Source organism: Hippichthys cyanospilos, chromosome 13, assembly GCF_059441005.1.
Source record: "Hippichthys cyanospilos isolate Australia breed blue-spotted pipefish chromosome 13, RoL_Hcya_1.0, whole genome shotgun sequence".
NCBI lineage: Eukaryota > Metazoa > Chordata > Actinopteri > Syngnathiformes > Syngnathidae > Hippichthys > Hippichthys cyanospilos.
This window is the reverse complement of record NC_142381.1, coordinates 19,254,783-19,280,523: the sequence shown is the minus strand read 5'-3', so window position 1 is coordinate 19,280,523 and position 25,741 is coordinate 19,254,783. Positions and strand designations below refer to the sequence as shown.

Sequence of the window (25,741 nt, the reverse complement as noted above, 5' to 3'; positions counted from 1 at the left end):
TACCTCGATTTCTTTTGTAATAAATTGAAATTTCAAGTATATTGTTATGATATATGAGGCTTCACTTTAAAACAATGTCCAGGCATATCCGTTTATAAAAAAAAAAAATTCTTGCTCATAAAAAGAAAGAGTTTGCCAACTACTCATAACAATGTGCGGGTTCAGGACGAAGAGGCATACCTGGGACTGTGAAATACGTGGGTGACAATGTTTCCAACTTTGTATTACTATATCAAAATGATTGTTTTAAACAAATTTGGGGCTTTAAAACAGGCTTTGATTTTTTTTTTTTATTCTATAGTTTAGTATTGCATTGTAAAATAATAAAAAAAATAAAGCTGGCTACTTCACGAATTTCATTTTGCGCACTTTGTGTTATTTTTGGAACGTAACCCCCGCGAGGGATTACTGTATATATATATATATATATACACATATTATATACACAGTATATAAGAAATAAAGAAATAGAAAAGAAGAAAAGAAATAAAACGTTCTTATCTTAGACTGCGATTTGTAATTTAGTGTACAATCTTGTTAAAGCTTGCCTGCTCTTGTTGGACTTTATAAAACTGTGGACAAATGATCTTAAATTATCATTAATTATTTTAGGTTTTGGCAGGATCACGTATAATGATACGTTTTAATTGCTGATGCGGGTTTATTGATGTTTAAATGCTCTGGAAAATAGCCTGTGTAGCCCAATAATGCTTACGTGCACTTCTGATACTCTTTATTTTGTGTGTGTGAATGTCTTCTGTCTAGAATAAGGCTCATCTCCCATACTGGAAAAATGACTCCATTGGGCAGCCCTTGGCATGGCAAAATGGCTGGCATGGTTACAATAATGATTTTCGAGACATGGGTGGCTTTTTCTTGGCTGCAGGACCTGGTACGGCTGAAATATGTTGTATTTTAAGTGCATGAGCATCATTTTGCTTCCAGTTTCTCAACCAGTCAACAGTGTTGGTTTGACACCTCTATTCATTGACCCTCATAATTAGAGGATATTCTCCAATTAGTTCAGACTAAAACAAAATACACGCAGCACAGAAAATATTTTAAATATAATTGATATATTCTAGAAAAAAATGTGTACTTAATGCAAAGGATATATTTGATGTCATGTAAGTACCTCATTGTGTAAAATAAATACTCTCTAAACTTTAACTGTGAATGGGGATGTAGTAAAATTTGTTTCACACATTTTTAAATAAAACATTTTCATGTAAAAAGTAGACGGGAATGAAGCTTCATGAATCACTCGATTTAGATAAAGAGAAGTGCAGATGGAAATGTATTAAATTTCATAGCATCTTTATTTCCAACTATATACCGTATTTTTTGGACTATAAACGGCGACTTTTTCCTCATGTTTTGAGCTCCGCGGGTTATGGTCCAGTGCAGCTTATTTGTGGGGTTTTTTGATCGTTTTTTTGTTTTTCTAGCCACCACCAAGCAAATGTGTGTATCTGTTCGAGGTGTCAGTTTATGGAACAACTATCAAAAAGACCTGAAAAGATGTGAATCAATGGCTGAAATATTGAAATATTAATTTCGATTTTGAACTGCTATTTAATGAACAGATATCCATCCATTCATTCATTTTCTATAAATATGTTGGGACTAAACATGCAGGTATGTTCAGTCTGTTAAAGAGAGAACGTTGCTGTTCGCAGACAATTACAAAAAAAATAAATAACAAAAAAAATTATAAACTTCTTTTTGTGTCAAAATCTGATGTTATTACCTAGGGCTTATAGTCCAGTGCGGCTTATCCATGACAGATTTTTTTGCTCATATTTTGCTGCTACGGCTTATATACCAGTGCGCCTTATAGTCCGGAAAATATGGTGTATTGCACATTTTTCAAACAAAGCCCAACATACAGTGAAAATTGAATCGTGTGAATTACATTGTGAAGGCTACAACCATATGTTCACCAATACATCCTCATCAAAAAAGGTAATAAGCAAATGAATAGGAATGAGGAATATTCAGAAGCTCAATAGAATTCCATGTTGTGCGGAATATTTGAAGGGGGATGGAGAGGCTTTCAGTGCAGCACTTACAGTAACTTACAGGCCAAAAGAGTCATGAAAGCCAAAACTTGTTTAAGTATTTTTGGTAATTCCATACTTGGGGTGGGATCCCAAAAATCATGGTTAACGAGTTAGAAGGAATAACATAGTCACAGAAACTTCTAAATGTGTCAAAGATAGATGTCCAAAATGGCCCTAGTTTGGGGCATGAGGAATGTTCCTCTTTTGTCCTATTAGAGACGAAAGATTGGCCCAATATTGGCTATAGATGCCTTCCAAAGAATGCCTCTAGTAACCTGCGGTGCAACATTAACATCAATAAATAAATCTGAGACTGTATATAGTTGTTTATAACATTTGTATGCCAGAAGAACAAAATTAAACCTCCACATTTAAGGCAAGCCAATTCAGCAACCAAGGCCAGGTTAAGGAAATTTGCTACATGGTCAGATACAATCCTATAATAATACATCAGGGCAAATTTCGAAAAAGAAAAAAATAATACGCAAATTCGTATGATGAACATGAGAAAAAAAAATGAAAAAGTCCTTGGCCGGAGACTACCCACACGAGCATGGGTAGAACATGCAAACTCCACACTGTGAGGCGGACGTGCTAACCACTCTTCCTCCGTGCTGCCCATCATTAATATTTTAATTAGGATCATTTTGAGCATGTAAGTTTCCTTCAGTTTGATTTGTGCTCATGTGAACTGCTTCCTTGTTAGCATTTTTGCGAACATGCTAACGACGACATTTTATGTGAATATGTACGATGTTAGCTGTAGCTAATGTAAAATTTATGTTTGTTAATTCTATACGGTGTGAACTGTCAGTGGAAAGCATGGATGAAGTGTATAGATTAAAGTGCAAGAATACAGAAAACATTGGTGCAAACAACTTGTGTCTCTCATTTGCGGATAGGTCGAAATATTCATCAATTAAAAAATCAAAACTAAAACAAATAGACATCGCAGGTTGTGATGACATATATTACAATCTTGTTCAAGCAAGCGCTTGTGACTCATTATAATACCTCTCCTATCCTGAATTTTCCTTCATAACAAGAGACAATAGTTCTCTGAAGTGGGATTTCTTAAAATACTGTATTGTCCTCTTCCTGTAGACTTCAAGCAAAATTTTCGTGCTCCACCCATCCGAGCTGTGGACGTCTATAACGTATTGTGTCATACGCTTGGAGTGGAACCTTTGCCAAATAATGGGTCCTGGTCTCGGGTTGAGAACCTCCTCGACAGTTCTGGTAGTTTGCACCTGCCCACAGCCCTGTGGACCTGTTGGATGGCTTTATTCGGAACTTTCCTGACACTGTGACAATAAAACACATGAAGGTTTAATGTTTGAATGTCTAAAGGCAAAAGGCATGTTGTAACAAGCTATAGAATATAGATTGAAACCATAAAAGCTGGAATACTATTTATAAATATTGATCAGTGTTTTGGAATTAATAATTGAAAAAAAATATTCTTAAATACAATGAGTGTGATTTAGGACAAAAAGCTCAGGTGTGAAGGAAAGAAAATATAATTATTTTTGAATGTGCTTTTTTTTTTTTAAGCGAATGTCTCTTCACAATCTTTTTAAGAACCCAGAATACTTTATGCGAGCTGATGTTCGGTATGTTATTTCCCTAAAGAAATATAACAATACGAAAAATATTTTGATATTAAATACAAGTCTGTGTTGTAACTCTCTGATATTGTTCTATAAATAAATTTACTTTGATTAGAAACCTAGTTCTGTCTCCATTTTCTCACCGTTAAGTATAAAGTTAATGTGTGTCTTTTCTTTCTTGAGTTTTGTCATTATCCTAGCTCTTTTAATTTGATTTCCCAAGCCATTGACATTCAACGAAAGTATTTTTACTTCTTGGTTGGTAACCATAGACCTTCTCAGTACAAGCTATCTTGAAATTCTCCAACAGTCTTCTTGCTAATTCAACATAAACAAACACACTTTTTAGAACAAAAAAGAATATAACGACCTCCATAAAGGAGGGCCAACAATCCACCACCCTCTTTGGCCCCCTTTCTCTTTTGAGGGGGAAAATCTCCCATAGGGGGAGGGCCCCCTTCCAGTTATGAGAATCTTCCCATGTAGGATTAATATACTCTTACCCCTCATCCAAATGTTTCAATCTCCCTTGAGCCAAATATACAGTTTCTAATTCCCGGGTTACCAAGGTCACTTCAATGAACCTCCTCCAGCAAGTCAATATTCCACATGTCTTTCACCTCAGGCTGACATCAATGAGGGTGGTCTTGCTTTTCTGCCTCTGAGCTGATATTCTTGCAGTCATCCATGCGCGCGTTTGCTGGTCTCCTTCGCGCGGCGGCTCCCCATGTGCTTCCAAGTTGCGGTCCCGGTCGTTTGCAGCTTTTGGATGAGCGCAGCGCCTTCATCGGTAGCCCTCACGTCATCCACCTCATATACTCTTCCTAACAGGTCGTTGTAGGCCTCCGCTGCACTGTCATGTGTTTTCACACCACTAGTCCAATGAATATGCATTTTGTTGAGAGGAGTCTGGAATCGGATGCCTTCTTTTTTTAAAACTTTCTTGATGTTTACGTAGGCTTTCCGTTGTAGCATCCATCCAGAATAGTCATGGTCAAAGTAGATCTTGTGTCCGTCGAGCGTAACAACTTTCTTCTCCTGCGCCTTTTTCAAAATCATCTCTTTCAAGGTCAATTGCTGAAAGGAGATGACTATCGATCTCGAGTGACGGTCGGGTTTCGGCTTCGGGCCAAGAGCTCGGTGAGCACGCTGAATTTGTAAGTCGAAATCAAGTGAAAATTCTTTCCGTAGGCACCCGTCCACGAATTGCGCCACCGAGCCACTTTAAGATTCTGCCTCCACTCGCATGCCATAAATCCGCAAGTTGTTACATAGCGAACGTGATTCCAAATCGTCCAGTTTGTCCACGAGTTGTTGTTGTTCTTGTATCATTTCTTGAAGTACTTCATTAGCCTCATACCTCCACAATTCAATTTCCTTCATGCGCTCAAGGGAAGCCTTTACCGTCTCATTTTGTTGTCTGATATCCGTAGTTATTTTCGCAAGTTTTTGATCAATATCATCTTTGAGGTGGGCTTACTCATTTCTTACTTGAGCCGTAATCTCGTCTCTGTGTGTTTGTAGATCCACCTTCATCCCGCTACGTAGGTCTTGAATTTGTTGGCTAATACCGTACAGGCAGGTTTGAAATGATGCCATGATAGCCTCCAGCGGTGACTTGCTTTCGTTGTCTACGATTGTGTTTTCTTTACCTTTGCTGTCCGGGATCCTTTTGTTCTTTGTTTTTGTCCCCACTCCGCTCATCATTCTCACCATGAAAAATTGTCGCGTATATTTCAAGTTTTATGGGAGTTAATTACGTTGGCCAACAGGAGCTTCAACTTTACGCATCCATGTCTTTCAGTCCTACTGTATATATATATATATATATATATATATATATATATATATATATATATATATATATATATTGGTCCATTTTTGTCAATAAATCTCACCACCAGAGGAAAAACGTGTGTGTTGCTCTCACAGTACGATAAAATTGTGTTGCAACGTCAGCCTTTCTTATCTTGAATTAAGTTTTCAAGAGATGGGTCTGTGCAAGCTCTTCCACCCCACATAATGACCACATTTGCATGTATGATGCTCCCCCAACAAGATAAAGTGAGTGTGCAACTTCTCTTTTGTTCAATTTACATAACACAGTTTGCCGTTCACAGGTGATTTAGGGTGTTAGCTAAAATCCTTGGTGCCATTCGGCACCCGGTGGTCTTTATAGGTAGTAAGCCAAATGCTGTAAAATAAAAGCCAAATTGTTGAGCCACATGAGTCCGACTGCTCTTTGATCTGAGCTGCTTTGTGGATGAGTGCTCCTGCGCAGCCTACACTCTCTCACTCTCTCTCTCTCCCTTTCTCTGTCTCCCTAACAAGTTCACTACTGAACAGTGTATAAGGTTTAATAATTTAACATATAAGTAAATATGTTTACTGCAGTAATAGTTGTCCGAAATAATATGAATAGAATGAAGACTTTTCACGTTTTAAAAAAATTAAAAAAAATAAAAATTTTGTTTATGTATTTTTTAATGTGAAAATGGGGGCGTTATTTTGCGGACTTTCAACTATTGCGGCTGGTGCCGGAACGTATCTACCATGATAAACAAGGGTTCACTTTATATCGATTCCGTAGTGGGGCAACAATCAGCCACCTGCTTTACATGGATGACATCAATCTGTATGCCAGGAATGAGCACAAAATAGACTCACTGATCCACACCACCAGGATCTACAGCGATGACATAAGGATTTCATTCAGATTGGATAAGTGTGGCAGAATAGTCTCAAAGAGAGACAAGATGATCCAGATTGAGGGGATTGATCTACCAGAGGGCAACATAGGTGATATCCAAGACAGCTACAAGACAGCTACGAGTTGGCCATTATATGTTATATACATCATTTGTGCCATTTTGAATTCAACCAAGTCATCATAAGTAAGTAAGCAAGATCAGAAGTAGTTCAAGACTCACTCCAGAGCAGCAAACATTTTTGAAACACTGCAACTATCATTAATATATAATGTAAATAATATAAGTCCAAGCACAGAGCCTTGAGGGATCCAATGTGGTATCTTCAGCTGAACTGATTTTCTTGTTATTACAGTAAATTGCACATACTGATTTCTATCATCCAGGCAACTTGTTATCCATGTATATACCAGTCCTTTTAATTTTTTTCCATTCATACAGTATGATCTATAGGAACAAATGTTTTCTTTAAATCTATGCAAATCAAAATCAAAATTATTTGTTATACATATTAGTCCAATACTGCCACAGAAGTGGACATTTGTGATACGTACTTTACAACAGTTTTTTTTTCCCCATCCAAAATGACAATGGCAAAAGTCATTCTAAAATGTAAACGTGGAGAGCAAAATAAATATTACCACCATTGGCAAAAAAATCTAGAAAATTTCTATTCACATACACACAATTAATAATTTCATTGATAAATTCACTTTTAAGTAGTATCATATGAGTGAAAATCTATATGGTTTCAAAAAGAACGAGTCCAAGTTCTATGGCAATATTGGAGATTTTGTAGGAAATTGCGACTAATATGTATAACAAATAATTCCCAATTTTGATTTTCATAGATTTAAAGGAAACATTTGTTACTATAGATCATACTGTATGAATGGATTTTTTTAAAAGGACTGGTATATAAATGGATAACAAGTTACCTGGATGATAGAAATCAGTATGTGCAATTTACTCTAATAACAAAAAATCAGTTCAGCTGACGATACCATATAGGAACCCTCAAGGCTCTGTGCTTGGTCTTATATAATTTACATTATATATTAATGACAGTTGCAATGTTTGCTGCTCTGGAGTGAGTCTTGAACAACTTATGATCTTACTTACTCACTTATGATGACTTGGTTGAATTCAAAATGGCACAAATGATGTATATAACATATAATGGCCAACTTTGCTACAGTATCCAGATACTTTTCGCTATAAGAAAAGGCTATTATAGTTTGAAGTGGCACAAGAGATTTAAAAAAAGTGTAAGAACTAACATAAGCAAATGTGTGTCTCTGTAAAAGGTGCCAATGCATGAACTAGAACTAGTATTTGGTAAGATGTAATAGAGAACAAGGCTAGGACTTGATAGGTTTTTGTGTTAAACATATAAACTGTGATATCATTGATGATGCCCTCCTTAAATTGGCTTTCATTATCTTTTATCGACTAGTCAGGATTATTAAAGGTCAAATGCCCATTGGCTGTCATATTTGTACATTTCCGTTTGTTATGTTTTGAACCCTGTAAAAGATAACTACATACAACGTTATTTTTACTAGAAGTATTTAATTGCCATTTTTAAATGGTCCAATATAAACACCTTTTTCTAATACCTATGTTAGCTGCTATGGCCTGTGCACACATTTTGTTTTAAAATTCAGATACCCACTCCGAAAAAAATAAGCAAACATGAGTCAAAAGCACATTTATTCAAGTTTCAAAAAAAGGCAATCGCTGCAGCATCTTCTTGGACTGAAGTCTGATATGAATCCAAGGAGCTCTCCTCTCTTTCCCTGTCCCCAGTAGCCGTTCGTGTCTTTAAAAATTACATTGCAGTGTCTGCAGGTGATGAGGCCAAATGGGACCCCGTATGTTTCTCTGAATTCTGCAGAGAAATTTTACAAACACAAAAAAATAAAAGCAAGATGTAAAAAACATGTGTTGAACATCCCCTTTTGTTAGAAAACCCAGATTGTTTATCTGATTGTGGATTGTTCGATGTGTTGTTTGTGTACGATGTTGTAATTTCCAATGCTGTGAGCATTCCCTGAACGCAACACTAGTCTCACCAGAATGACCTACCGTAGTTTTTCTCTTTTTCCTCGTCCGCGACACCGTTGAGTCTTTGGCATAATTTGATAAAGTACGTACGCACGCACGTTCTTGCACATTTGTGATTGTATGTATGTGATTAAAGACCACAGTTAATAAATGTGCTGAATGGAGTAACTGCCCATGTTCTCTAACCGGAGCATATCCATCCATATTTTGCCACTCGCTAGTTGGAGACATCATAATCAAAACTTGAACCCCACGTTTTATGATCCTCACCGTTTTACCTTTAAACTAACAAAACATTCATTTTCATGTTGGAATTAATTGGTTACCATGACAATAACATATTGTTCCAGTCACAAGCTCTACTTGAGTAATACTGGATTTCAAACTCAGACATATCTCTGTGATGAATAATGGACTTGTTATGACTTTGCATATGTGAGACAACATATGCATACTTGCTACTTTTGGCACAGATGCCGCAATAATATGTTGAACCTTGGATAATGGGCACTGGTGTCTTCCCATCTTTATATATGGTTGATGGAACCTGAGAACAAACAAAATGAGGAACATGTTATTTTTACACACAACTGAATTTAGTTAGTCAAAAATTCAATGATATGTGTGTTTTGGCTCAGGGGATGTATCATTAGTTGCAAATTAAATCAAAATGTTCCAGATAAAAGCAGAAATAGGAGGCCAGCACGACTGCTCAGAGTCTGCAGAGATAGGCGCCAGCTTCCCCGGGACCCAAGTGAGGATAAGTGGTACAGAACATGGATGTGCGAATATGCATTGCATGGTATGCTAGATGCATCAGTTTCCTTCTATTAGTTACTTGGATATAACTATATTGTCAAAAGAATGTGCCTGGAATCACACTCGATGGTTATTTGATTGTCATCAAATTTTAATCCGTTGAATATTCATTTTAATTGTTTTGAATAGTTAAAAAAAAGTATTTATTGGCAGATATGACATACTTACATTGTGGATGATTTTCCAGGTCTATTGCTGGCTCTCCAAATTCATAAACTGTCGTGTTTATTTTCCAAATTCATTGTCATGCTTAAGAGTAAACAGACTAAGATGTATTATTTTCACACTTCAATTTATCTTCAACAAAGTATAGAAATTGAGAATTTGATGTTGGACTTTTGCTAATTCAATTCAATTATAAAATCGTGTTATTCATGTAGCTACTATTGTCACATTATAGTAACGTGAATGAGTAGCTACGCAAAACGTGATTGCAATCACACTTATTGTAATACTGTAGATATTTCTACAATCCTAAACTTATAGTTACACCGTGCTAGGAAAAACAATCTAGTAACATTCACTGAATTTTATTGCTAAACGACCCATATGTAATAATATCCAATTTAAAATTGTGCAACATTCCTTAAATACAAACAATTTTAATTTCCAATGCGCTCCCGATCCGCCATTTTTTTTTTAATCTACAGTACACTAGGACAAAGGCCTCCCTAGAAAAAAAATTCCACGTCCCCTTTTTCCTTATAAAGGCAAAACCCCACCCTAGGGAGTGTGTAGTTCTTTTGGTGCCATTTTTGGAACTACACGCCCCTTTCTTACATCCTGCCATCAGACCCCTGTCTGTAGTTCTTTTGGTGCCTTTTTTTGGAACTACACGCCCCCATACTACATTCTGCAGTCAGACCCATTAGGGGGGATTTTTGGTTTCCACTTCCTGCAGGATGGACAGCGAAGATGAGAACTTGGAGGAGACTATAGAAGGTAAGATCGCAAGATTCAGCGCATTTGAGTGAAACATTTCCGCCGTTCAAATCTCCATGTCAAATACCTCCTGAAATCTCGAGTCGACTCGTAGGCGGGCCCCAGCGGCAATACGATACGCCACGGCCTCGATTTCTAAACGAAAGCCGCTTGGCTGGCGCGTGAGAGCGGTCTGGCTTCTCCGACTCCCGCTTCAGCTTTTCAGGTCGCCAGAAGTCTAACCGGGTGCAAAAATGTAGAAGACACCCATAGGACCTATAGGCTAATTGCAGTAATGCTATTGCATATTTAATACATGCGTAACTTGTTTCGATCGGTTTCACATCGAGGATATGATATAGAAAGCGAGTATTCTGCATGTCTGTAAGTCCATTTTTGAACGTAAACTAAGAACTAAGTGTATGAAGGTACGTTCCGCGGATACAGTTGATTAAAGCACAAATTCTGAAACAAAAACTGTGCTAGTACTAGGATTTTGATATTTGATATGGGAGTCACGCGTTTAGCTCATAACCTATTGAGAGCAGTGTTTCTCTATTACTATACTATGACTGCCCGGCCTTCGTTATTTTTTTTATTGCATATTATAGATTTTAGGAACAAAATGTGCATGTATTGTTCAAATGTAGCAAGTCAGGTCAGAATATAGTCCATCCATCCATTATCTCAACTGCCAATCCTAGCTGTCTTCTGGCAGTGGGCAGATGACATGAACTTGTGGTCTGTCTCTTCATAAAAAAGTTGAAGATCAAATCCTTGGTGTGCATCCCAACCTGCCAGGGTTGTTGCTATAAATTCCCAGGATTGCCACAGTCCCCCCTTCATTTGGGTTTTACGTTAAAAACACTGTTCTTGAAGTTATAGATTAAACTTTTTCTGACTCTTAATACAACCACAAAAAGTGCCACAAGTTTCCAAGCTGTTTCTGATAAGTTTTACTCCCCAAAAATCAAAGACTTAAAAAAAATTATAAAACGGGGGGGGGGGGGGGGGGGGGGGGGTTGCTGCTGCTGCTGCTCCAGTGAAGGAAACCCATTGTCACCAATGTAAAACACCAAGTTGAAAACAGGAATTTTTATCATTTCTTCGGGAGTAGTGTGGACAGGACGGAGTTGAAAATATATTCAAAGAAAAAACTGATGTGCATCATTTATGCTGTATGAAAGGTGGATTCGCAATAAGGTTGGATACACAAAATAAGGAAAATGTATGCTGCTGTGTGCGCGCCTGACTATTATTGAGATGTTAAGATAATAACTTGAAATAAGCGATTGAGCATCACTCTTTATAGAAAAAAATGTATATTTTGCACCGAAGTAAGACAAAATTAATAGCAAAACTGAGAACGGATGAGGACAAAAAGAGGCAGCTTAACATGCTAACTTAGTGGGTTTAACACCATAATTTGGGTCCGGGTTAAAAACAAAAAAGCAAACAAAAAAAATAGGGCAAATAAGTGTCTGAATTACATTTCAACATAAACAAGACGGTCTTCTGTACTGTTGAAAAACTTACCAGTTAGAGAGCTGATCGTAAGTGGCTGCATCCACACACTGCTTAATCAAGTGACTGATGTACCGTATTTTCTGCACTATAAGGCACACTTAAAAACCTTAACTTTTCTCAAAAGCTGACAGTACGTTCTATAATCCGGTGCCCCCAATATATCGATCTATTCAAATGATACAACAGCAAGCCCAATGTGATGTCTCACAGGCCATTAAGCTGAGCGTCTTGCTGCTTTATCTCAATTTACTGGTGAGCTTCATCAACATGCAAAGTCATACTAAAAGTAAAAACTAAATAAGCCTTAGCCCATTACTAAACAAACAATTCACTATAAATAACCCGTGTGAAGGGATCTTTTCATATGCTAATTAGTAGATCCTTGGCATGTGTATGATGCATATACAGTAAGTGTCAACAGTATGTGGCAACAGCTACAGTATGTCCAAAACACTTAAAAACACAGACTTACAGTCATTTCTTTCGGAAGAGCCCTGAATGAGGGAGTCATCTGAATGAGCAAGGCCTTCATGCTATTGGGAATAACCCCGGGACACGAACATGCCCTCCAACCAGTGCCTCCACTCCTCCAGAGCCAGGACAACGGCCAGCAGCTCATGGCTACACATGTCGTAGTTCCTTTCGGCGGGGCTTAAGCAGCGGGAGAATAAGGAACATGGATGAAAACTTTGGAGAAACTATCGCCCAAGCAGTTTCTTTGTCCATCAGGAGACTCAGGACGAAGGCGACTTTGATCGAACACCAGGGAACATTGGTGAAGGAATTGTCCGCAGGTGCCCAGCTCATCGCCGTAGCGTGTGGGATGGGGAATGGCGGGTTCGCGGACCAACATCTGCGACCTAGGGCTGGCTCCCGTGCCGGGCGTCCCATGCGTGGTGGCTGGAAAGCGAGCCGCTAGGCTCTCCACGTTCTGCGCTAACGCAGCTAAGATCCCCCGAAGTTCTGAGAGGGACTGTTCATGCCGGCCCACTAGCTGTCCCTGGTTGATTAGTGCCTTGCGAACTTGCTCGGGGTCGATGTGTGGCCCGTTTATTCTGTTGGGAATAGCCCCGGGACACGAGTGGGTTGAAGACCCTGACACCACACACGAGTCAAAAGTTGAATAATAAAAATCACACGGCAAGCGTGGGTGAGTCTAAGATATAAAGCACAAACAAGGGATCCAAAGTACAACAAAAAGAGAGACCAGAAGGGTCTAAGCGCTCGGGTCATAAGGCACCCGAGTGGGGTCAGCAGGACGATCAAAAACAAAGTACAACCAAAGGAGCCCGTAGGGGGGCAAAAAGGCGAAAGAGCAAAAATGAAGCAAAAAGGCACAAGACAAAGTACAAACCAAAAACGCACAAGGCGGATACTCAAGACACAGAACGCTGGGAATCTCACTGGACGCATAACGCAACTCTATCCAGTGGACGCATCATTCAACCCCAGCCAGTGCTGTAGTTTCAACTCAATGTGCGCTTTATAATCCGGTGCGCCTTATATATGAATTTATTTTCTATTTTTCATAAAATATGCCATTCATTGAAGGTGTGCCTTATAATCTAGTGTGTCTTATAGTGTGGAAAATACGGTACATGAATCGACGAGATGATTTGTGGGTGACAAATGCAGGTAAAATAAGCCTTTAAAGTTAAGCATTTACATACTTTTTTTCTGTTTTATCTCTGCAAATTCATGTTGATAGCAAAAAAACACTTAATGTCAGTCTTTTTCATCTGATCATAACGGCAAATGCCCTGCTGTTTCCAACAAAACTTGACACTGTCTGACGAATCAGTCTTTCCATTTTCATTGCTGGATTGCAAATCATAGCCCCTTTACTCAGAGACAAGGTACTCTTGCACTGTTCTAATTTTTACATAAATGTTCTGGGTACCTTTGTGAAAACAACAATTGGCCACACCAACTACATTTACCCACTAATTTTGGTGTAAAAGTGCCTCTCAGTAGTCAATAGTGTCCAAAGTTCGGCTTGGAGGACAATTGTGGGCAATGTTCACATTTCCTCTGGCCCGCAAAGCCTAGTGACGAGGAACGGATGAGGAGTAATATTGTTCCCCCAACTAATATTTGCTGACAAGAAAGGTCGTGGGTCGGACTCTAAATGCCTGGTGCCAAATATTATTTAGGGGTTGCCAATTTGCTGAATAATATTGCTCAGTTTTTACTGAGTCTAATGTGACTGCCTAATTTGCCAAGGGACTGTGGCTGTTTTCAAGGAAATTGACTCAAGAGACACTAACAGACAAAAGATGCAAACTACAAAGGGGCTAGAAACCATTGCTCTGACAAATTAAAGCAAAAACAAATCGGGCCCCATCCATTTTCACCTCACAAAATCTGGCCTCATTCACAAAAGGTTTACACACTCCTGATTGTAGCATCATATTCTTATTCGTCAAGTTCAATAATTGACCATAACCCTTCATTTTTTTTAGGTCCGCTGGATGAAGATGAACAACCTCATGGAAAGTGCACAGTGATCTACTCTTCCAGTGATCGCTTTGAAGGACATTTTATACACGGAGAGAAAAATGGGAAGGGAAAATTCTTTTTCTTCGATGGAAGGTACTGTGCCTTCACTTGAAAAAAGTTGTTTATTTTTCTGAATATTACAAGGAGAGTATTTTTTTCTCTCAATTTTATTTCTCTGCATATTACAAGGACAGTATTTTTTCCCTCATTTTCAACTCCCATACTCTGGGAGTTGACTTATAACCGCATAAGTTAGAACAGACCTATTTTTCCACGTCTCAGTGTGAATTACATTCATTTGAATGCAAAATATGTAATATGTCATTTAAAAGGCCTAAATTTATTAGATATAACTCTAATTCAATATCGTATGCAATCATTTTAGAGTGTTTGCACATGGCAAAAATGCACTTTTGTAATGCGCTGCCTAATTGCCTCTCAAGCTTCCACGCTCTGATCTCAACACAGTCGTCACTACTACAGAGTAAAGAAAGTTTGGGATAATATCCTAAGTAAGAGAATTAGCAAATCATCTGACTACTTATGGAAGAGTAACAGGCAAGTTTGAAGAGCTACTTATACAGTGGACCTCCGTGTTACAGCGTCCCTGACTTACGTTTTTTTAATGGCGCGATGTGGAATACTGAGTTTTTTCATCCCCTCTTTAAGGTATTTTCCCGGCTTTGCGACATAAACAACTGTCATGGCCCTCGAGGGGTTTGCTGTATTCGTGTTTTGTCTCCATCTGCAGGCGTTTCTAGGTAATTGCACTTATTTTCTGACGCCGTCAATGCCTCCATGCAATGTGTCACTAACAATGCTGGTCTGCTATTGGTCAGCATGAGATGCTAGTCTGCTATTGGTCGGCCTCACTCATTTCAAAATGGCAGAACAGTAAAGCTTTGCTCTATCGTGAGTGGTTACAAAACCGTATAGTGCATTTTACTGCTTAATTCAAACTTGAATGGGTTAGCCATGGGTCCCAAGATTGCTAGTGATGTTAAAGAGAGAAATAAGAAGATGATTTTTATGAAAACAAAGCTGGAGATAATCAAGAAATAAGAAGCTAGCCTAGCCTAGGCTACCCTTACTAGGGAATATGGGCATAACAAGCGCCACTCAAAGGTAAATAAGTTCTTTCTATATTTTTTATTTATTAAATTTTCTAAGTGTATACAGGTATATTATACATATGTAGCACTTACTATACTATTTTGGTACCAATCTTTAATATGTACAATTTTGATGTTTTTACCTGGGGTTCTAAACGCATTAGCTATTTAACATAGGTTTGGATTGCCCGCCATATGGTGAATTCGTCTTACGAGCCCAATCGCGGAACAGATTAATCTCGTAACACGGGGGCCCAATGTATCAATACATTAAAATGTGAGGAGCTATTTGGACAGCCATGATATGTGTAACCACTGAAGTCAGGGGGAGACTTAATATTTGCGTTTTTTAAAAATTCACCCAAATTGAAGTCGGGGGGGTCAGGTCGACTTGTGCTTCTAGTAATACGATAAGCGAGTTTCATGACTTTGATGGGACACTTTTAAGGGCACAAACGTTAACAGCGGCTCTTGCTTCTGCCCCCACAACAACAGCTGCCATTAATTCAAAGAGGAAAAGTGTCAGCATGAAAAACTGATAGGATTCTAAGTTTATTTATTTATTTTTGTCAAAAAGTATCGCCTTAGTCCAGTGCTTCTCAATTCTATTTTGCAAAGCCCCCCCCTAGAAAAGTGAAAGCATTTTGCGCCCCCCCCCACTTGCCACGCCGACCATAAACAAGATTATTATCTATAAAATTGTATAAGTGTACTTAAAACTGTATCCTTTTTAACACTGACACAAGGACAAAGCAATAAAAAAAAACTTTCAACAACTGTTGAATTCATTTTTTACAGAATTTATACATGTTAAAGGTTTGTCCTAAGCCAGGGGTGTCAAACATACGGCCCGCAGGCTGATTCTGGCCCGCGAGATGATTTTGAATAGTATCAAAATGAGCTGAATCTTTTAATAAATGAAAAACTTTCAATGTTTTATGATTATTAGTAATGTTCACATGTGTGATTAGTAGTGATATTGTGCTTTTACTATTTGATAGTAATAAAAAATACTAATTCATTTGAAGTTGTTTTTTTTAGGGCTGCACAATTAATTAAATATTAATCGCAATCAAGATATCGCCTGCCACGATTATTTAAGTTGATCCTCGCGATATTAACATTTAAAAAGCCGCCATGCTACATGTCAAATCAAGCACTTTATCATCCTACCACCAAGGGGCCATATTTTCCCACATGTTTGCATGACAAAAGCCTCAGCTTTCTCTCCTTTTAGATATTTTTTTCCAGAGTGAAATGGCGTTGAGTTTCTCACCTGATTCCTAATATACGTAGTGGCTGTCAACTGAGACCCATTTTGAAAAATCTGATTGGAAAAATTTGGAATAAATTAAATTTTTTGCGTAAAAGTAAATAATGTGCTTGGTTATAAGTAGGCATTGTTTTTTTCATTGGTTTTCACTCAGCAAGTAAGTTAGCTGTGTTGCTTTAATGATTATTTACTTCATTTATGTATTTTAGTTTATTATTATTATTATTTGTAAGTATAAAGCCTTGATGCCTTGTTTATATAATGCTTGTTTAAAAAAGGGGGAATAAATAGTCATGTTTGAACAGACATGATGAAGAATTGTGATTAATAATCATGATTTGGGCCATAATCGTGCACCCCTAGTTATTTTAAAGTTACTGTATAGAACTATATCATGATTTTATTGGTCTGACTCATTTGGGAATAGATTTTCCTCCTAAAGGCCCACAAGCTAAAATGAGTTTGACAGCCCTGGTCTAAGCAGAAAAAAAAAAAAACAAGTGCCATTAAAGTGCCTGAAAATTACACTTTACTTGGCAAAAACAACATGCTAATTTTGCCAATCATTCCTTATTATTTATCTTTGTAACCCTTACTCTAAACAAACAAATTACTTGAATAGATAAAGTTCTGGTACTGGCCGCAACTGAGAAATCAATGTCCCCGTCTCCTCTCCAGCCACTTGAGAGAATCAAGTTAATTTCAGTTTTCATTGTGTTTGTGATTTATTTGAGTGACTGCTGCCATTTATCTGCCTCATTTGCTCAGCACCTTAGAGGGATTCTACGTGGATGATGTTCTTCAGGGACAGGGTGTGTATTCGTATGAAGATGGAGGTGTCATGTATGGCACGTATGTGGACGGCGAACTCACTGGGCCGGCTCAGGAGTTTGATAAAGACGGTCATCTGGTGTTCAAGGGCCAGTACAAGGACAACATCCGCTGTGGAGAATGCTGGGTGTACTACTCTGTGCGTTGTCTCCGACTTCGTGATGATGAGTCACATCACAAAAGTAGTTATTTTGTACGTTGGTGTTCACTGTGGTCCAACTAGGATGGAGGCTGTGTGTTTGGGGAGGTGAATAAGGAGGGAGAGCTGACCGGGGAATCATTAGCGTACGTCTATCCTGATGGGTGCACAGCTCTCCATGGAAGTTTTGTGGACGGAGAACTAATCCAAGCTCGGCTCGCCACCCTGATTGTCGCTGAGAATGGAAGACCATATTTTGTGGTCACACCCAATGGTAAGCAAACAGCTGCGTCACTCAGTATATTTAAAGGGCAACGCGTCATCAGTTTTTACATTTATATTATCGAGACAGGCAAGTATCGACACCAGGTATCGTATCAGGGCCATAGCCGACCTTATTTCAATTTCTCGCTACATAGGAATGCGACCGATCCTGACGCTCCTCTCCTCCGTTCTCGTGGTTGGAATGTCATTGAATCCAAATAAGAAATAAACCTGTCTTTGCTATATATTTACCATATTTTCCGCACTATAAGGTGCACCTAAAAGCCTTGATTTTTTTAAAAAGCTGATGGTGCGCCTATAATCAGGTGCGCCTTATATATGGATCAATATTGAGATTGGGATTTGTAGATGGGGAATGAACTGATAATGTAAGCTTTACCTGTTTCTTTTATGTGTTTACAATTGAACAAGATTGGTCATATTGACACTGAGTTATTATGCTATTGAGAGTTTAGAGTTATTATTTGAGTTATTATTGTTATTACTTTTAGTATTACAATATTGTGATTGAAAGAGTTTTAAAATATGTCATTAATTGAGGGTGGGCCTTATAATCCGGTGCACCTTATATATGGAAAAGGTTTTGAAATATGTCATTAATTGAGGGTGCGTCTTATAATCCGGTGCACCTTATATATATGGAAAAAGTTTTGAATTATGTCATTAATTGAGGTGCGCCTTATAATCTGGTGTGCCTTATAGTGCGGAAAATACTGTATATAATTGTCCGATATGCATTGTAGCAGGCCTCCCAATCAAGTTTGAGACTTTTACTGATGAGTTTTCTTTTTATTTATCAGCAACGATTAGCCATAGTCCATACTTTTATCTCTACGAACACCTCTTGTTACGAAAAAAATTCAGGTGACGAAATTCCTCAGCAGAAAAATATTGTCTCATGTTACTCATGTTACGAGATTAATCCGTTCCGTGGTTGAGCTCGTAAGGCGAATTCACCATATGGCAGGCAATCCAAACCTATGTTAAATAGCTAATGCGTTTAAACCCCCGGTAAAAAACATCAAAATTGTACATACATATTAATAATCGGTACCAAAATGGTATAGTAAGTGCTACGGATATATAACATACATGTATACAATCAGAAAACATCATATATGAAAAATATAGAAAGGATTTATTTACCTTTCAGTGGAGCTTGTTATGCCCATTTTCCCTAGTAAGGGTAGCCTCGGCTAGGCTAGCTTCATATTTCTTGATTATCTCCAGCTTTGTTTCCATATAAATCATCTTCTTACTTCTTTCTTTAACATCACTAGCAATCTTGGGACCCATGCTCTAACCCATTCAACTTTGAAGTAAGCAGTAAAATGCACTATAAATACAGTTTAAAATAAATAAATACCACTAACAATCAAACAAAGCTTTACCGTTCCACTATTTTGAAACGAGTGAGGCCGACCAATAGCAGACCAGCATCTCCGTGAGGAGACGCGGACCAATAGTAGACCAGCATTGTAGAGGTGTGTTGCATGGAAGCAGTTTGAGGGCAATAGTAAATAAGTGCAATTACCTAGAAACGGCAGCAGATGGAGACAAAACAACACAAATACAGCTAACCCCCTAGGGTCATCACAGTTGTTTTTGTCGCAAAGCCGGGAAAATTCCATAAAGAGGGGATGAAAAATCTCAATATTCCACATCGCAACATGTAAAAAAACGTAAACCAGGGACGCTGTAACAAGGGGGCCCATTGTAGTAACAAGAGAAAATTAAAATACGAAAGGTGACATTGTTGGCATATGAGGCACGAGACACCAGCACCCTTGCCAACCTTTGATGTCCATGGTATTTGATACAGTTTGCATTTTTATGATTTATTAATATCATTTATTAATATGCTGTTTTGCCCACAAATGATACAATAGCACCATCTCAAGGCAAACAAGTGATGACTGTAATATTATTTAAATGATATATTTTGATTAATATGCACTAATGTAATTTTAATATGTATTTGTGACAGTTTTTGATGCATTTTTATATTTTATTTATAGTATTCAGTTAAAGGGTTTAGAGCATATTTGGGGTCTTGGAACGGATTAGGCTATTTATTTACATGTAAAAAGATCCATATTGCGAAAGTACTTCCGGAACGAATTAATATCGTAAGTAGACGCAGAGTAAAGGTAATATTTGGCTGATAGACTGCCCATTACAGTTTGGCTAAACATCCTAAAATGGTGGACCGAGGACTACGAAAGGGGGTCAATGCACTGACGGCATTGTAAATGTCATCAGCAACAAAATGTAAAATGTTTACCTCTGGTCATTTACATCTATTAATCAATGAAAATCCAAAGGTTCTTGCCGATTTATATGGATGTCTTGCTCCATGGCTAGCTGCTAGCCACTATCAAAGCTTACTGCAATCACTGGAGCCACTAAAATCTATCAATAAGCCCCATTTAAATCAGTGTCTGCATAATTAAGCAGTTTTTATTTAAGTGTCCTAAATTTTTCAAAGAACGTTATTTTATGACGACGTATTGTTTGTACATGTACTTTGTATTTGACGTACTGCAATATAAATGTTATGAAAACAGAAAACACAACAATAAATGCCCCAAATACATTTGGAAGACTATTCGAGTCTGCTGATAACAATTAAAAAAAAAAAAAATCTTTAGCAAGGAACTGAGCATATACTGTATTATTTGGTCAAATACAGTAAAGTTTACTTTAAACTTGGCCTTCATTTTACAGTAATCCTCTGTTTTTCGCGGTTAATGGGGACCGGAACACCCCAGCGATAACTGAAAAACCGCAAAGTACCGTCTCCCCACGCGGAATTTTCCCTTCCCATCCCCTGACCATTGATCAATGATGCCAGGAGTTGTAATCTACTTCGGCCAACTCCTGCCCTCATTTGTTGATGGTCGCCCACACAATCACGCGTCTTGTAGGAGGCCCGTCTCCATCATGAAACACAGACACACAGGTTAGGTTGGCGTGAAGGAAGAAGAGGAGAAAGCAGCGCTGCACTGGAGAATTTTTAATCTCTTACCTAGAATTCTTTTGTAATAAATTACAATCTCACGTGTTTAGTCAGCTACAGGCTTCACTCAAATTAAACCTCCGGGCGTCGCTAATATAACTGCGGCTCTCCATGAGACTACAGCCAAAGGGATGGGAAGGGAAGAGATAACAGTGCACTTTCTGTATAACGTTTAATATTTGAAGATTTAAGAAAATATGTGTAATGCAGTAGTTTGACATCCAAGGAGTGTCTGTGGCAAGTGCATTTATAGTTAACTCGTCTGTCTAGAATGCAGGAAACCTTTACAGGATGTATGTCTGTTTTGTGGTGGTTTTACTAAGTTCATACGCGTTGTGAAATGTGTTTCAGCTCTTTAGGTGATTAAGCCAGATGATAACATTGGTACCTCTAAATCATTCATTCTCATCATCCTAAGATTGAGGGAATGGCGATTTAGGGTCAACAAGCTCTGATGTTTATGGTCTTGGAATTCGTAACACAAATTTTCTTTATAAAAAAGATAAATATTTCTCAAGTGGCACAAACAACAGCAAAAAGCAAGGCAAAATTTAAATAGATCGGGTTATGATCATAAATGAAAACCAGCCATAGAGCCAATTCGCAATAACCAAAGCATGAAGTAGTAAAGAAACACTGTAAATCCAACGTTAAATGCAATTCTGCTTTATTCAAGGTCCTGTTTATACATATGACAAGTCCACATACACTTGTATTGCTACCCATACACTGCTGCCAGACCCTTACGAGAGCCAAAGGTACTGAAGGTCAGTTTTATATAGAACTTTGAATTGGGGTTGAAGAACTTATCAATATTTATGTGTTGTTCTTTTTCAGGGTGTTTGTTGCAGACTCTTTAATTAAAGGAGCTGGACAAGGTCTTTTTGCCAAGACAGATGCTGAACGAGACACTGTGGTGGCCTTTTATAATGGAATACGAATCACACACTCAGAGGTGAAGTTGGGATTGTTGTTCATCCTTTTCCTGTCGTGTCAATTTTCATAGAACCTATTTTCCACGAACCCTTAGGTGGACAACAGAGACTGGGCGTTGAACGGCAACACAATCTCCCTGGACGAGGACACTGTGATTGACGTACCTCAGCCATTTGACCAGACAGAGCGATATTGCGCTTCTCTAGGTCACAAGGCAAACCACTCCTTTACCCCAAATTGCAAATATGATGTGTAAGTACAAAACCACTTGAAGTATTTGACACTGTAATTGAGTCAGTAAGTTTTTTTTAAATTATAATTATCTCTCTTTCAGGTTTGTTCACCCCCGTTTTGGGTCGATCAAATGCATCCGAACAATAAGGGCTGTGCAGAAAGATGAGGAGCTGACTGTTGCCTATGGTTACGATCATGAAGCTACAGGAAAAAATGGCCCAGAGGCCCCAAACTGGTACAAGAAAGAGCTGCATGTGTTCCAGCATGGACAAGCAATTCCCACTACCCACTGAAGCCACAGATAATGGACATGAATACACCCCGCTGCTTGGGATTCACTTATGCTTCCCTGTAGCTAGCTAGCATATTGTGCCATAAATACACCATAAAAGGATACCATGACAAAGATGCAAGACAAACCATTCTGAGTAACTGGCTTTTGAAATTCAAGAGACAATATCTATGCAAGGTTTAAAAAAAAAAAATGGGCATAATCGTCTTCAGTCTTCTTTTCATATTTCATTTCATTTTAGACATAATCATGCTTGTTGAACATAGACTCTCAAGTGTCAATGCCTACCAGTAGACAATATAAATATATTTATTTTTGGAAGCAAATATTTGTGGAATATAATTGTTACAGCCACTTATGCAGAACATAATTTAGTAGATAATCATTTACTTTATTAATTGGGTTGCTTGTATGGAACTAATTAGTGATTGCTAAAATCCAAATTACTGTAATTCCCCAAATATAAGGCACACCTGTGTATAAGAGGCACCCTTAACTCTTTCAGTGCCATGGACGAGAATTCTCATCTTTTAAAATAGTAACAACAATAATAAATAATACAATTCTCATCACCCTTGATTAATTAAAACTGTGACCATTGGATGGCAGTGTTTCCACACAACACAAATGTTACCTACATGCAATTCAAAGGAATGTAAATCAGTCTTCAATATGTTACTACCCATATTGACGTAGCCATAGCACACAATATTCTGTCGGCCTTGAAAGATGAGTGAAACAAATAGTGGCCCTCTAGAGGTTTTCTTTTTCGATAACATTTGGCACTAAGACAGTTAATTTGGGGGTCAAATTCTGGTATTTTCTATGTTACCGTGTATAAGACACACAAACACTTTAGCAACAATGTCAAAACTATAGCAAAATAGAAGAAATCTCCTCTTTTGTAAACTCGTTCTTTCATATTTTTTTGTGAACACCTCGCCACTGTAATGTTGAATGCACTAGAAGCTGTTGTTTTTTCTTATCCTTGCGACGCAGCTCGAGTACATTTTACCATAAATACCCGAAGTTCAGCAGCATCCGCGTTTGACCAAGTTAATGATAGTGTGTAAGTGCCAAAAGACCACAAATAATAAACAAGTCAAATGGATTACCTTTCCGTGTTCTTTAACCGGTGCACACTTAACTGAATCAGCTGGAGACATCATAACTCTTACATGATCCTCTCGGTTTTAGTAATATTCCTGTGTGTAAACATGGATGGACTGGGACGTTGGTTCAGCCCACTTCTTTTATTGAAGCAACCTCAGTAACACGAGCTGCTGTTATCTGCAACAGGCACTGGCTGCTAACACCCAACAGACGTTCACCCTCTAGCTCGTCCCATTACGATAATTATTTTACGCAAGAATACGGGCGAAACAAAAATGCACATCTGTGATTCAAACTGTGCTTACATCAATCTTCCTCGGATAGTGTTGGATAAAAATTTTTTTAAAAAATCAAAGTTTTAAGTTCTCGTTTATAGGATTCAACTGTACTTTTGCCCTTCGTTACTGGGAAAAAGAAGTGCGTATTTGGGGAATTACGGTAGCATCTAATTGAACCAAAATATCGTGTGATCAGTATACATTTAATGCTTTGTGATGTTTTTGGTGGTAGTGGGTAGGTGCAGTCAGTGGATAATTCAACATTTACTTTAGCTAATAATGTGGAAATACTTATTATGAAGTTGTTCTTCATTTCTGCTTTGACTAAACAGTGAAAAAGATGGAAAATCTTTAAGCTCTTCCTGCACGGACAAATTTTTAATTTTGATTGATTACAAAAACAGTCCTGTTACAGTTTAAAGGAGTCAATCAAAACATTTTTTTACAATAATTATCCATATTCTGAGTCTGTATTATGATTTAATCAATCTTGGTGCAGCAGTTTTGCCACGTATTAAATGACAAAAGCTGTCAATGTGCACTACTGCACTACAGAGTACACTATTAAGGAGTTTTATAGGGGTGTCTGAATGTCCTAGAAGGATAAATGTGGTGGACTAGAAATCGTCCACAGCGCAATAGGAAAATTAGTGTGCACCAGTGGTCACTCAACGAGTCAATGTATACCACAATGAGACTACACGTCTCTGCATCAGCCTCTCGTTTGGATTGCTGTCTGTGGGTACTAAGTGCACATTAAACAAATTTGATAACTTAAGTTGTAGGGAGTGCAATCGAGCTGTGAATCATCCACCTGCGCATTCAGAAGAATAAAACAAAGATGGCGTACGCCAATGGCATGGAATGCGGACCTTTCGGCAGCTCATCAACTCCTTCACTGCTCCTTTTTAGTGATGGTCGAATGAAGCTTTTGTGGGCCATTTGGGCTAATTGCTTGAAAAATGGGATTCTTTTCTGAAGCATCGGGTACAGCTAGGGACCTCTCCTGGCAGAAAGAAACACTGCCGTTGATATTAACTGTCAGTGTTGCCAGTAAACACTAATTCACAGGAACGATGCACAAGACGGCTGCACACAAAAATAGCAAAAACTCCATATTTGACCATACTAAAAACGAAACACTGAAGTGTGATGAGCTGTTGAAAGCTCTGTATGTCATCCCATTAGCATCCGCCATCGTTGTTCCCTTCTTGACGCATGCGCGAGTGGAGGTCGCGCAACTAGACTGTGTTCCCTGGTAGCTTGACGTGATACCATCCCAATTTTCATAAGAGGCTCTCCACCAGAAGAGATTCGTACCCCCAGGCGTAAAGCGTTATATTTGTGCCTCAATTGCGAGCACGCAAAAAAACATTTCGAGCGCAGAAAATAAAACCGAGCGAGCGAAAACAGAATTTGAGCGCAGGAAAAAAAACTATTGAGCGCGTAATGATAAGTTTGAGAGAGCGCCGATGGATTTTGAACACAGAAAAAGAAGTTGGTCGCTCAAAATTACTTTTGGTCGCTCTCGATAGGCCGCTCTCGCTCGCAATACTTCTACCTCCCTCGTTCAACATCGCGTTTGCTTAACGTCGAGTCTTCTGTGTGCGTCCGCCAGTTTTGCTCATACGTTACGCTTGTCGGGTGAACACAACAAGCAATCTCATTGGATACCAAGCTGTCAATCATAGTGCTTTTACAAGCTTTGATTGGCTGGTTTTGTGGCACAAACGTAACGCGTGAGCAGAACTGAGCGAGCGCAGAGGATGAGTGAGCGAGAGCTCGATGTTGAGCAAACGCGATGTTGAGCGAGCGAGGGAGGGAGGAGTATCGCGAGCGAGGGCGAGATGTTGAGCGAGAGAGGGCTATCCCGAGCGAGGAAAAAGGAATTTTGAGCGAGCAATTTCTTTTTCTGTGTTCAAACTCCATCGGCGCGCGCTCATACTCTTATCATTACGCGCTCAATAGTTATTTTCTTGCTCTCAAAATCTGTTGTCGCTCGCTCAGTTTGATTT

The 25,741-nt window shown here is 38.5% G+C and overlaps 2 protein-coding genes and 1 long non-coding RNA gene across 6 annotated transcripts in view; 2 read left to right on the top strand and 1 right to left on the bottom strand.

Annotated features, from left to right (window-relative positions):
• Positions 1-3,785, top strand: part of enpp6 (ectonucleotide pyrophosphatase/phosphodiesterase 6) — a 28,796-nt gene extending 25,011 nt beyond the window's left edge. For both annotated transcript variants that reach the window (XM_088431700.1, XM_088431701.1), the window contains exons 7-8: positions 766-892; positions 3,168-3,785. In XM_088431700.1, coding sequence (XP_088287826.1) covers positions 766-892; positions 3,168-3,373 — 333 coding nt within the window. In that variant the 3' untranslated portion in view covers positions 3,374-3,785. The remainder of the gene's footprint in view (positions 1-765; positions 893-3,167) is intronic.
• A 4,292-nt stretch (positions 3,786-8,077) lies between these two features.
• LOC148414159 (uncharacterized) lies at positions 8,078-25,361 on the bottom strand. Of its 3 annotated transcripts, none has more exons than XR_015867597.1 (3): positions 25,243-25,361; positions 8,904-8,995; positions 8,078-8,272 (listed from the first exon to the last, which is right to left on the bottom strand). It is a non-coding gene; the product is annotated as an uncharacterized LOC148414159 (long non-coding RNA). The 3 variants fall into 3 exon arrangements; XR_015867596.1 differs by having other exon boundaries at positions 23,451-25,357; XR_015867595.1 differs by lacking the exon at positions 25,243-25,361 and having other exon boundaries at positions 8,904-11,205.
• setd7 (SET domain containing 7, histone lysine methyltransferase) lies at positions 9,980-24,023 on the top strand. Its single transcript, XM_088431405.1, has 8 exons — positions 9,980-10,209; positions 14,178-14,307; positions 17,368-17,569; positions 17,654-17,843; positions 21,550-21,631; positions 21,711-21,828; positions 21,904-22,061; positions 22,144-24,023. Exons 1-8 carry the CDS (start codon positions 10,170-10,172, stop codon positions 22,334-22,336), a joined length of 1,113 nt encoding a protein of 370 aa, XP_088287531.1. The 5' UTR covers positions 9,980-10,169; the 3' UTR covers positions 22,337-24,023.
• Positions 25,362-25,741: the final 380 nt, after the last annotated feature.

What these genes read in the sequence shown, in the direction of transcription:
- setd7 (XM_088431405.1), top strand. Translation starts at nt 10,170, where the DNA reads ATGGACAGCGAAGATGAGAACTTGGAGGAGACTATAGAAG. An exon ending in TTCTTTTTCTTCGATGGAAG is followed by an intron (nt 14,308 to 17,367) that starts GTACTGTGCCTT and finishes TCATTTGCTCAG; the next exon opens with CACCTTAGAGGGATTCTACG. An exon ending in TTTTGTGGTCACACCCAATG is followed by an intron (nt 17,844 to 21,549) that starts GTAAGCAAACAG and finishes GCTTTATTCAAG; the next exon opens with GTCCTGTTTATACATATGAC.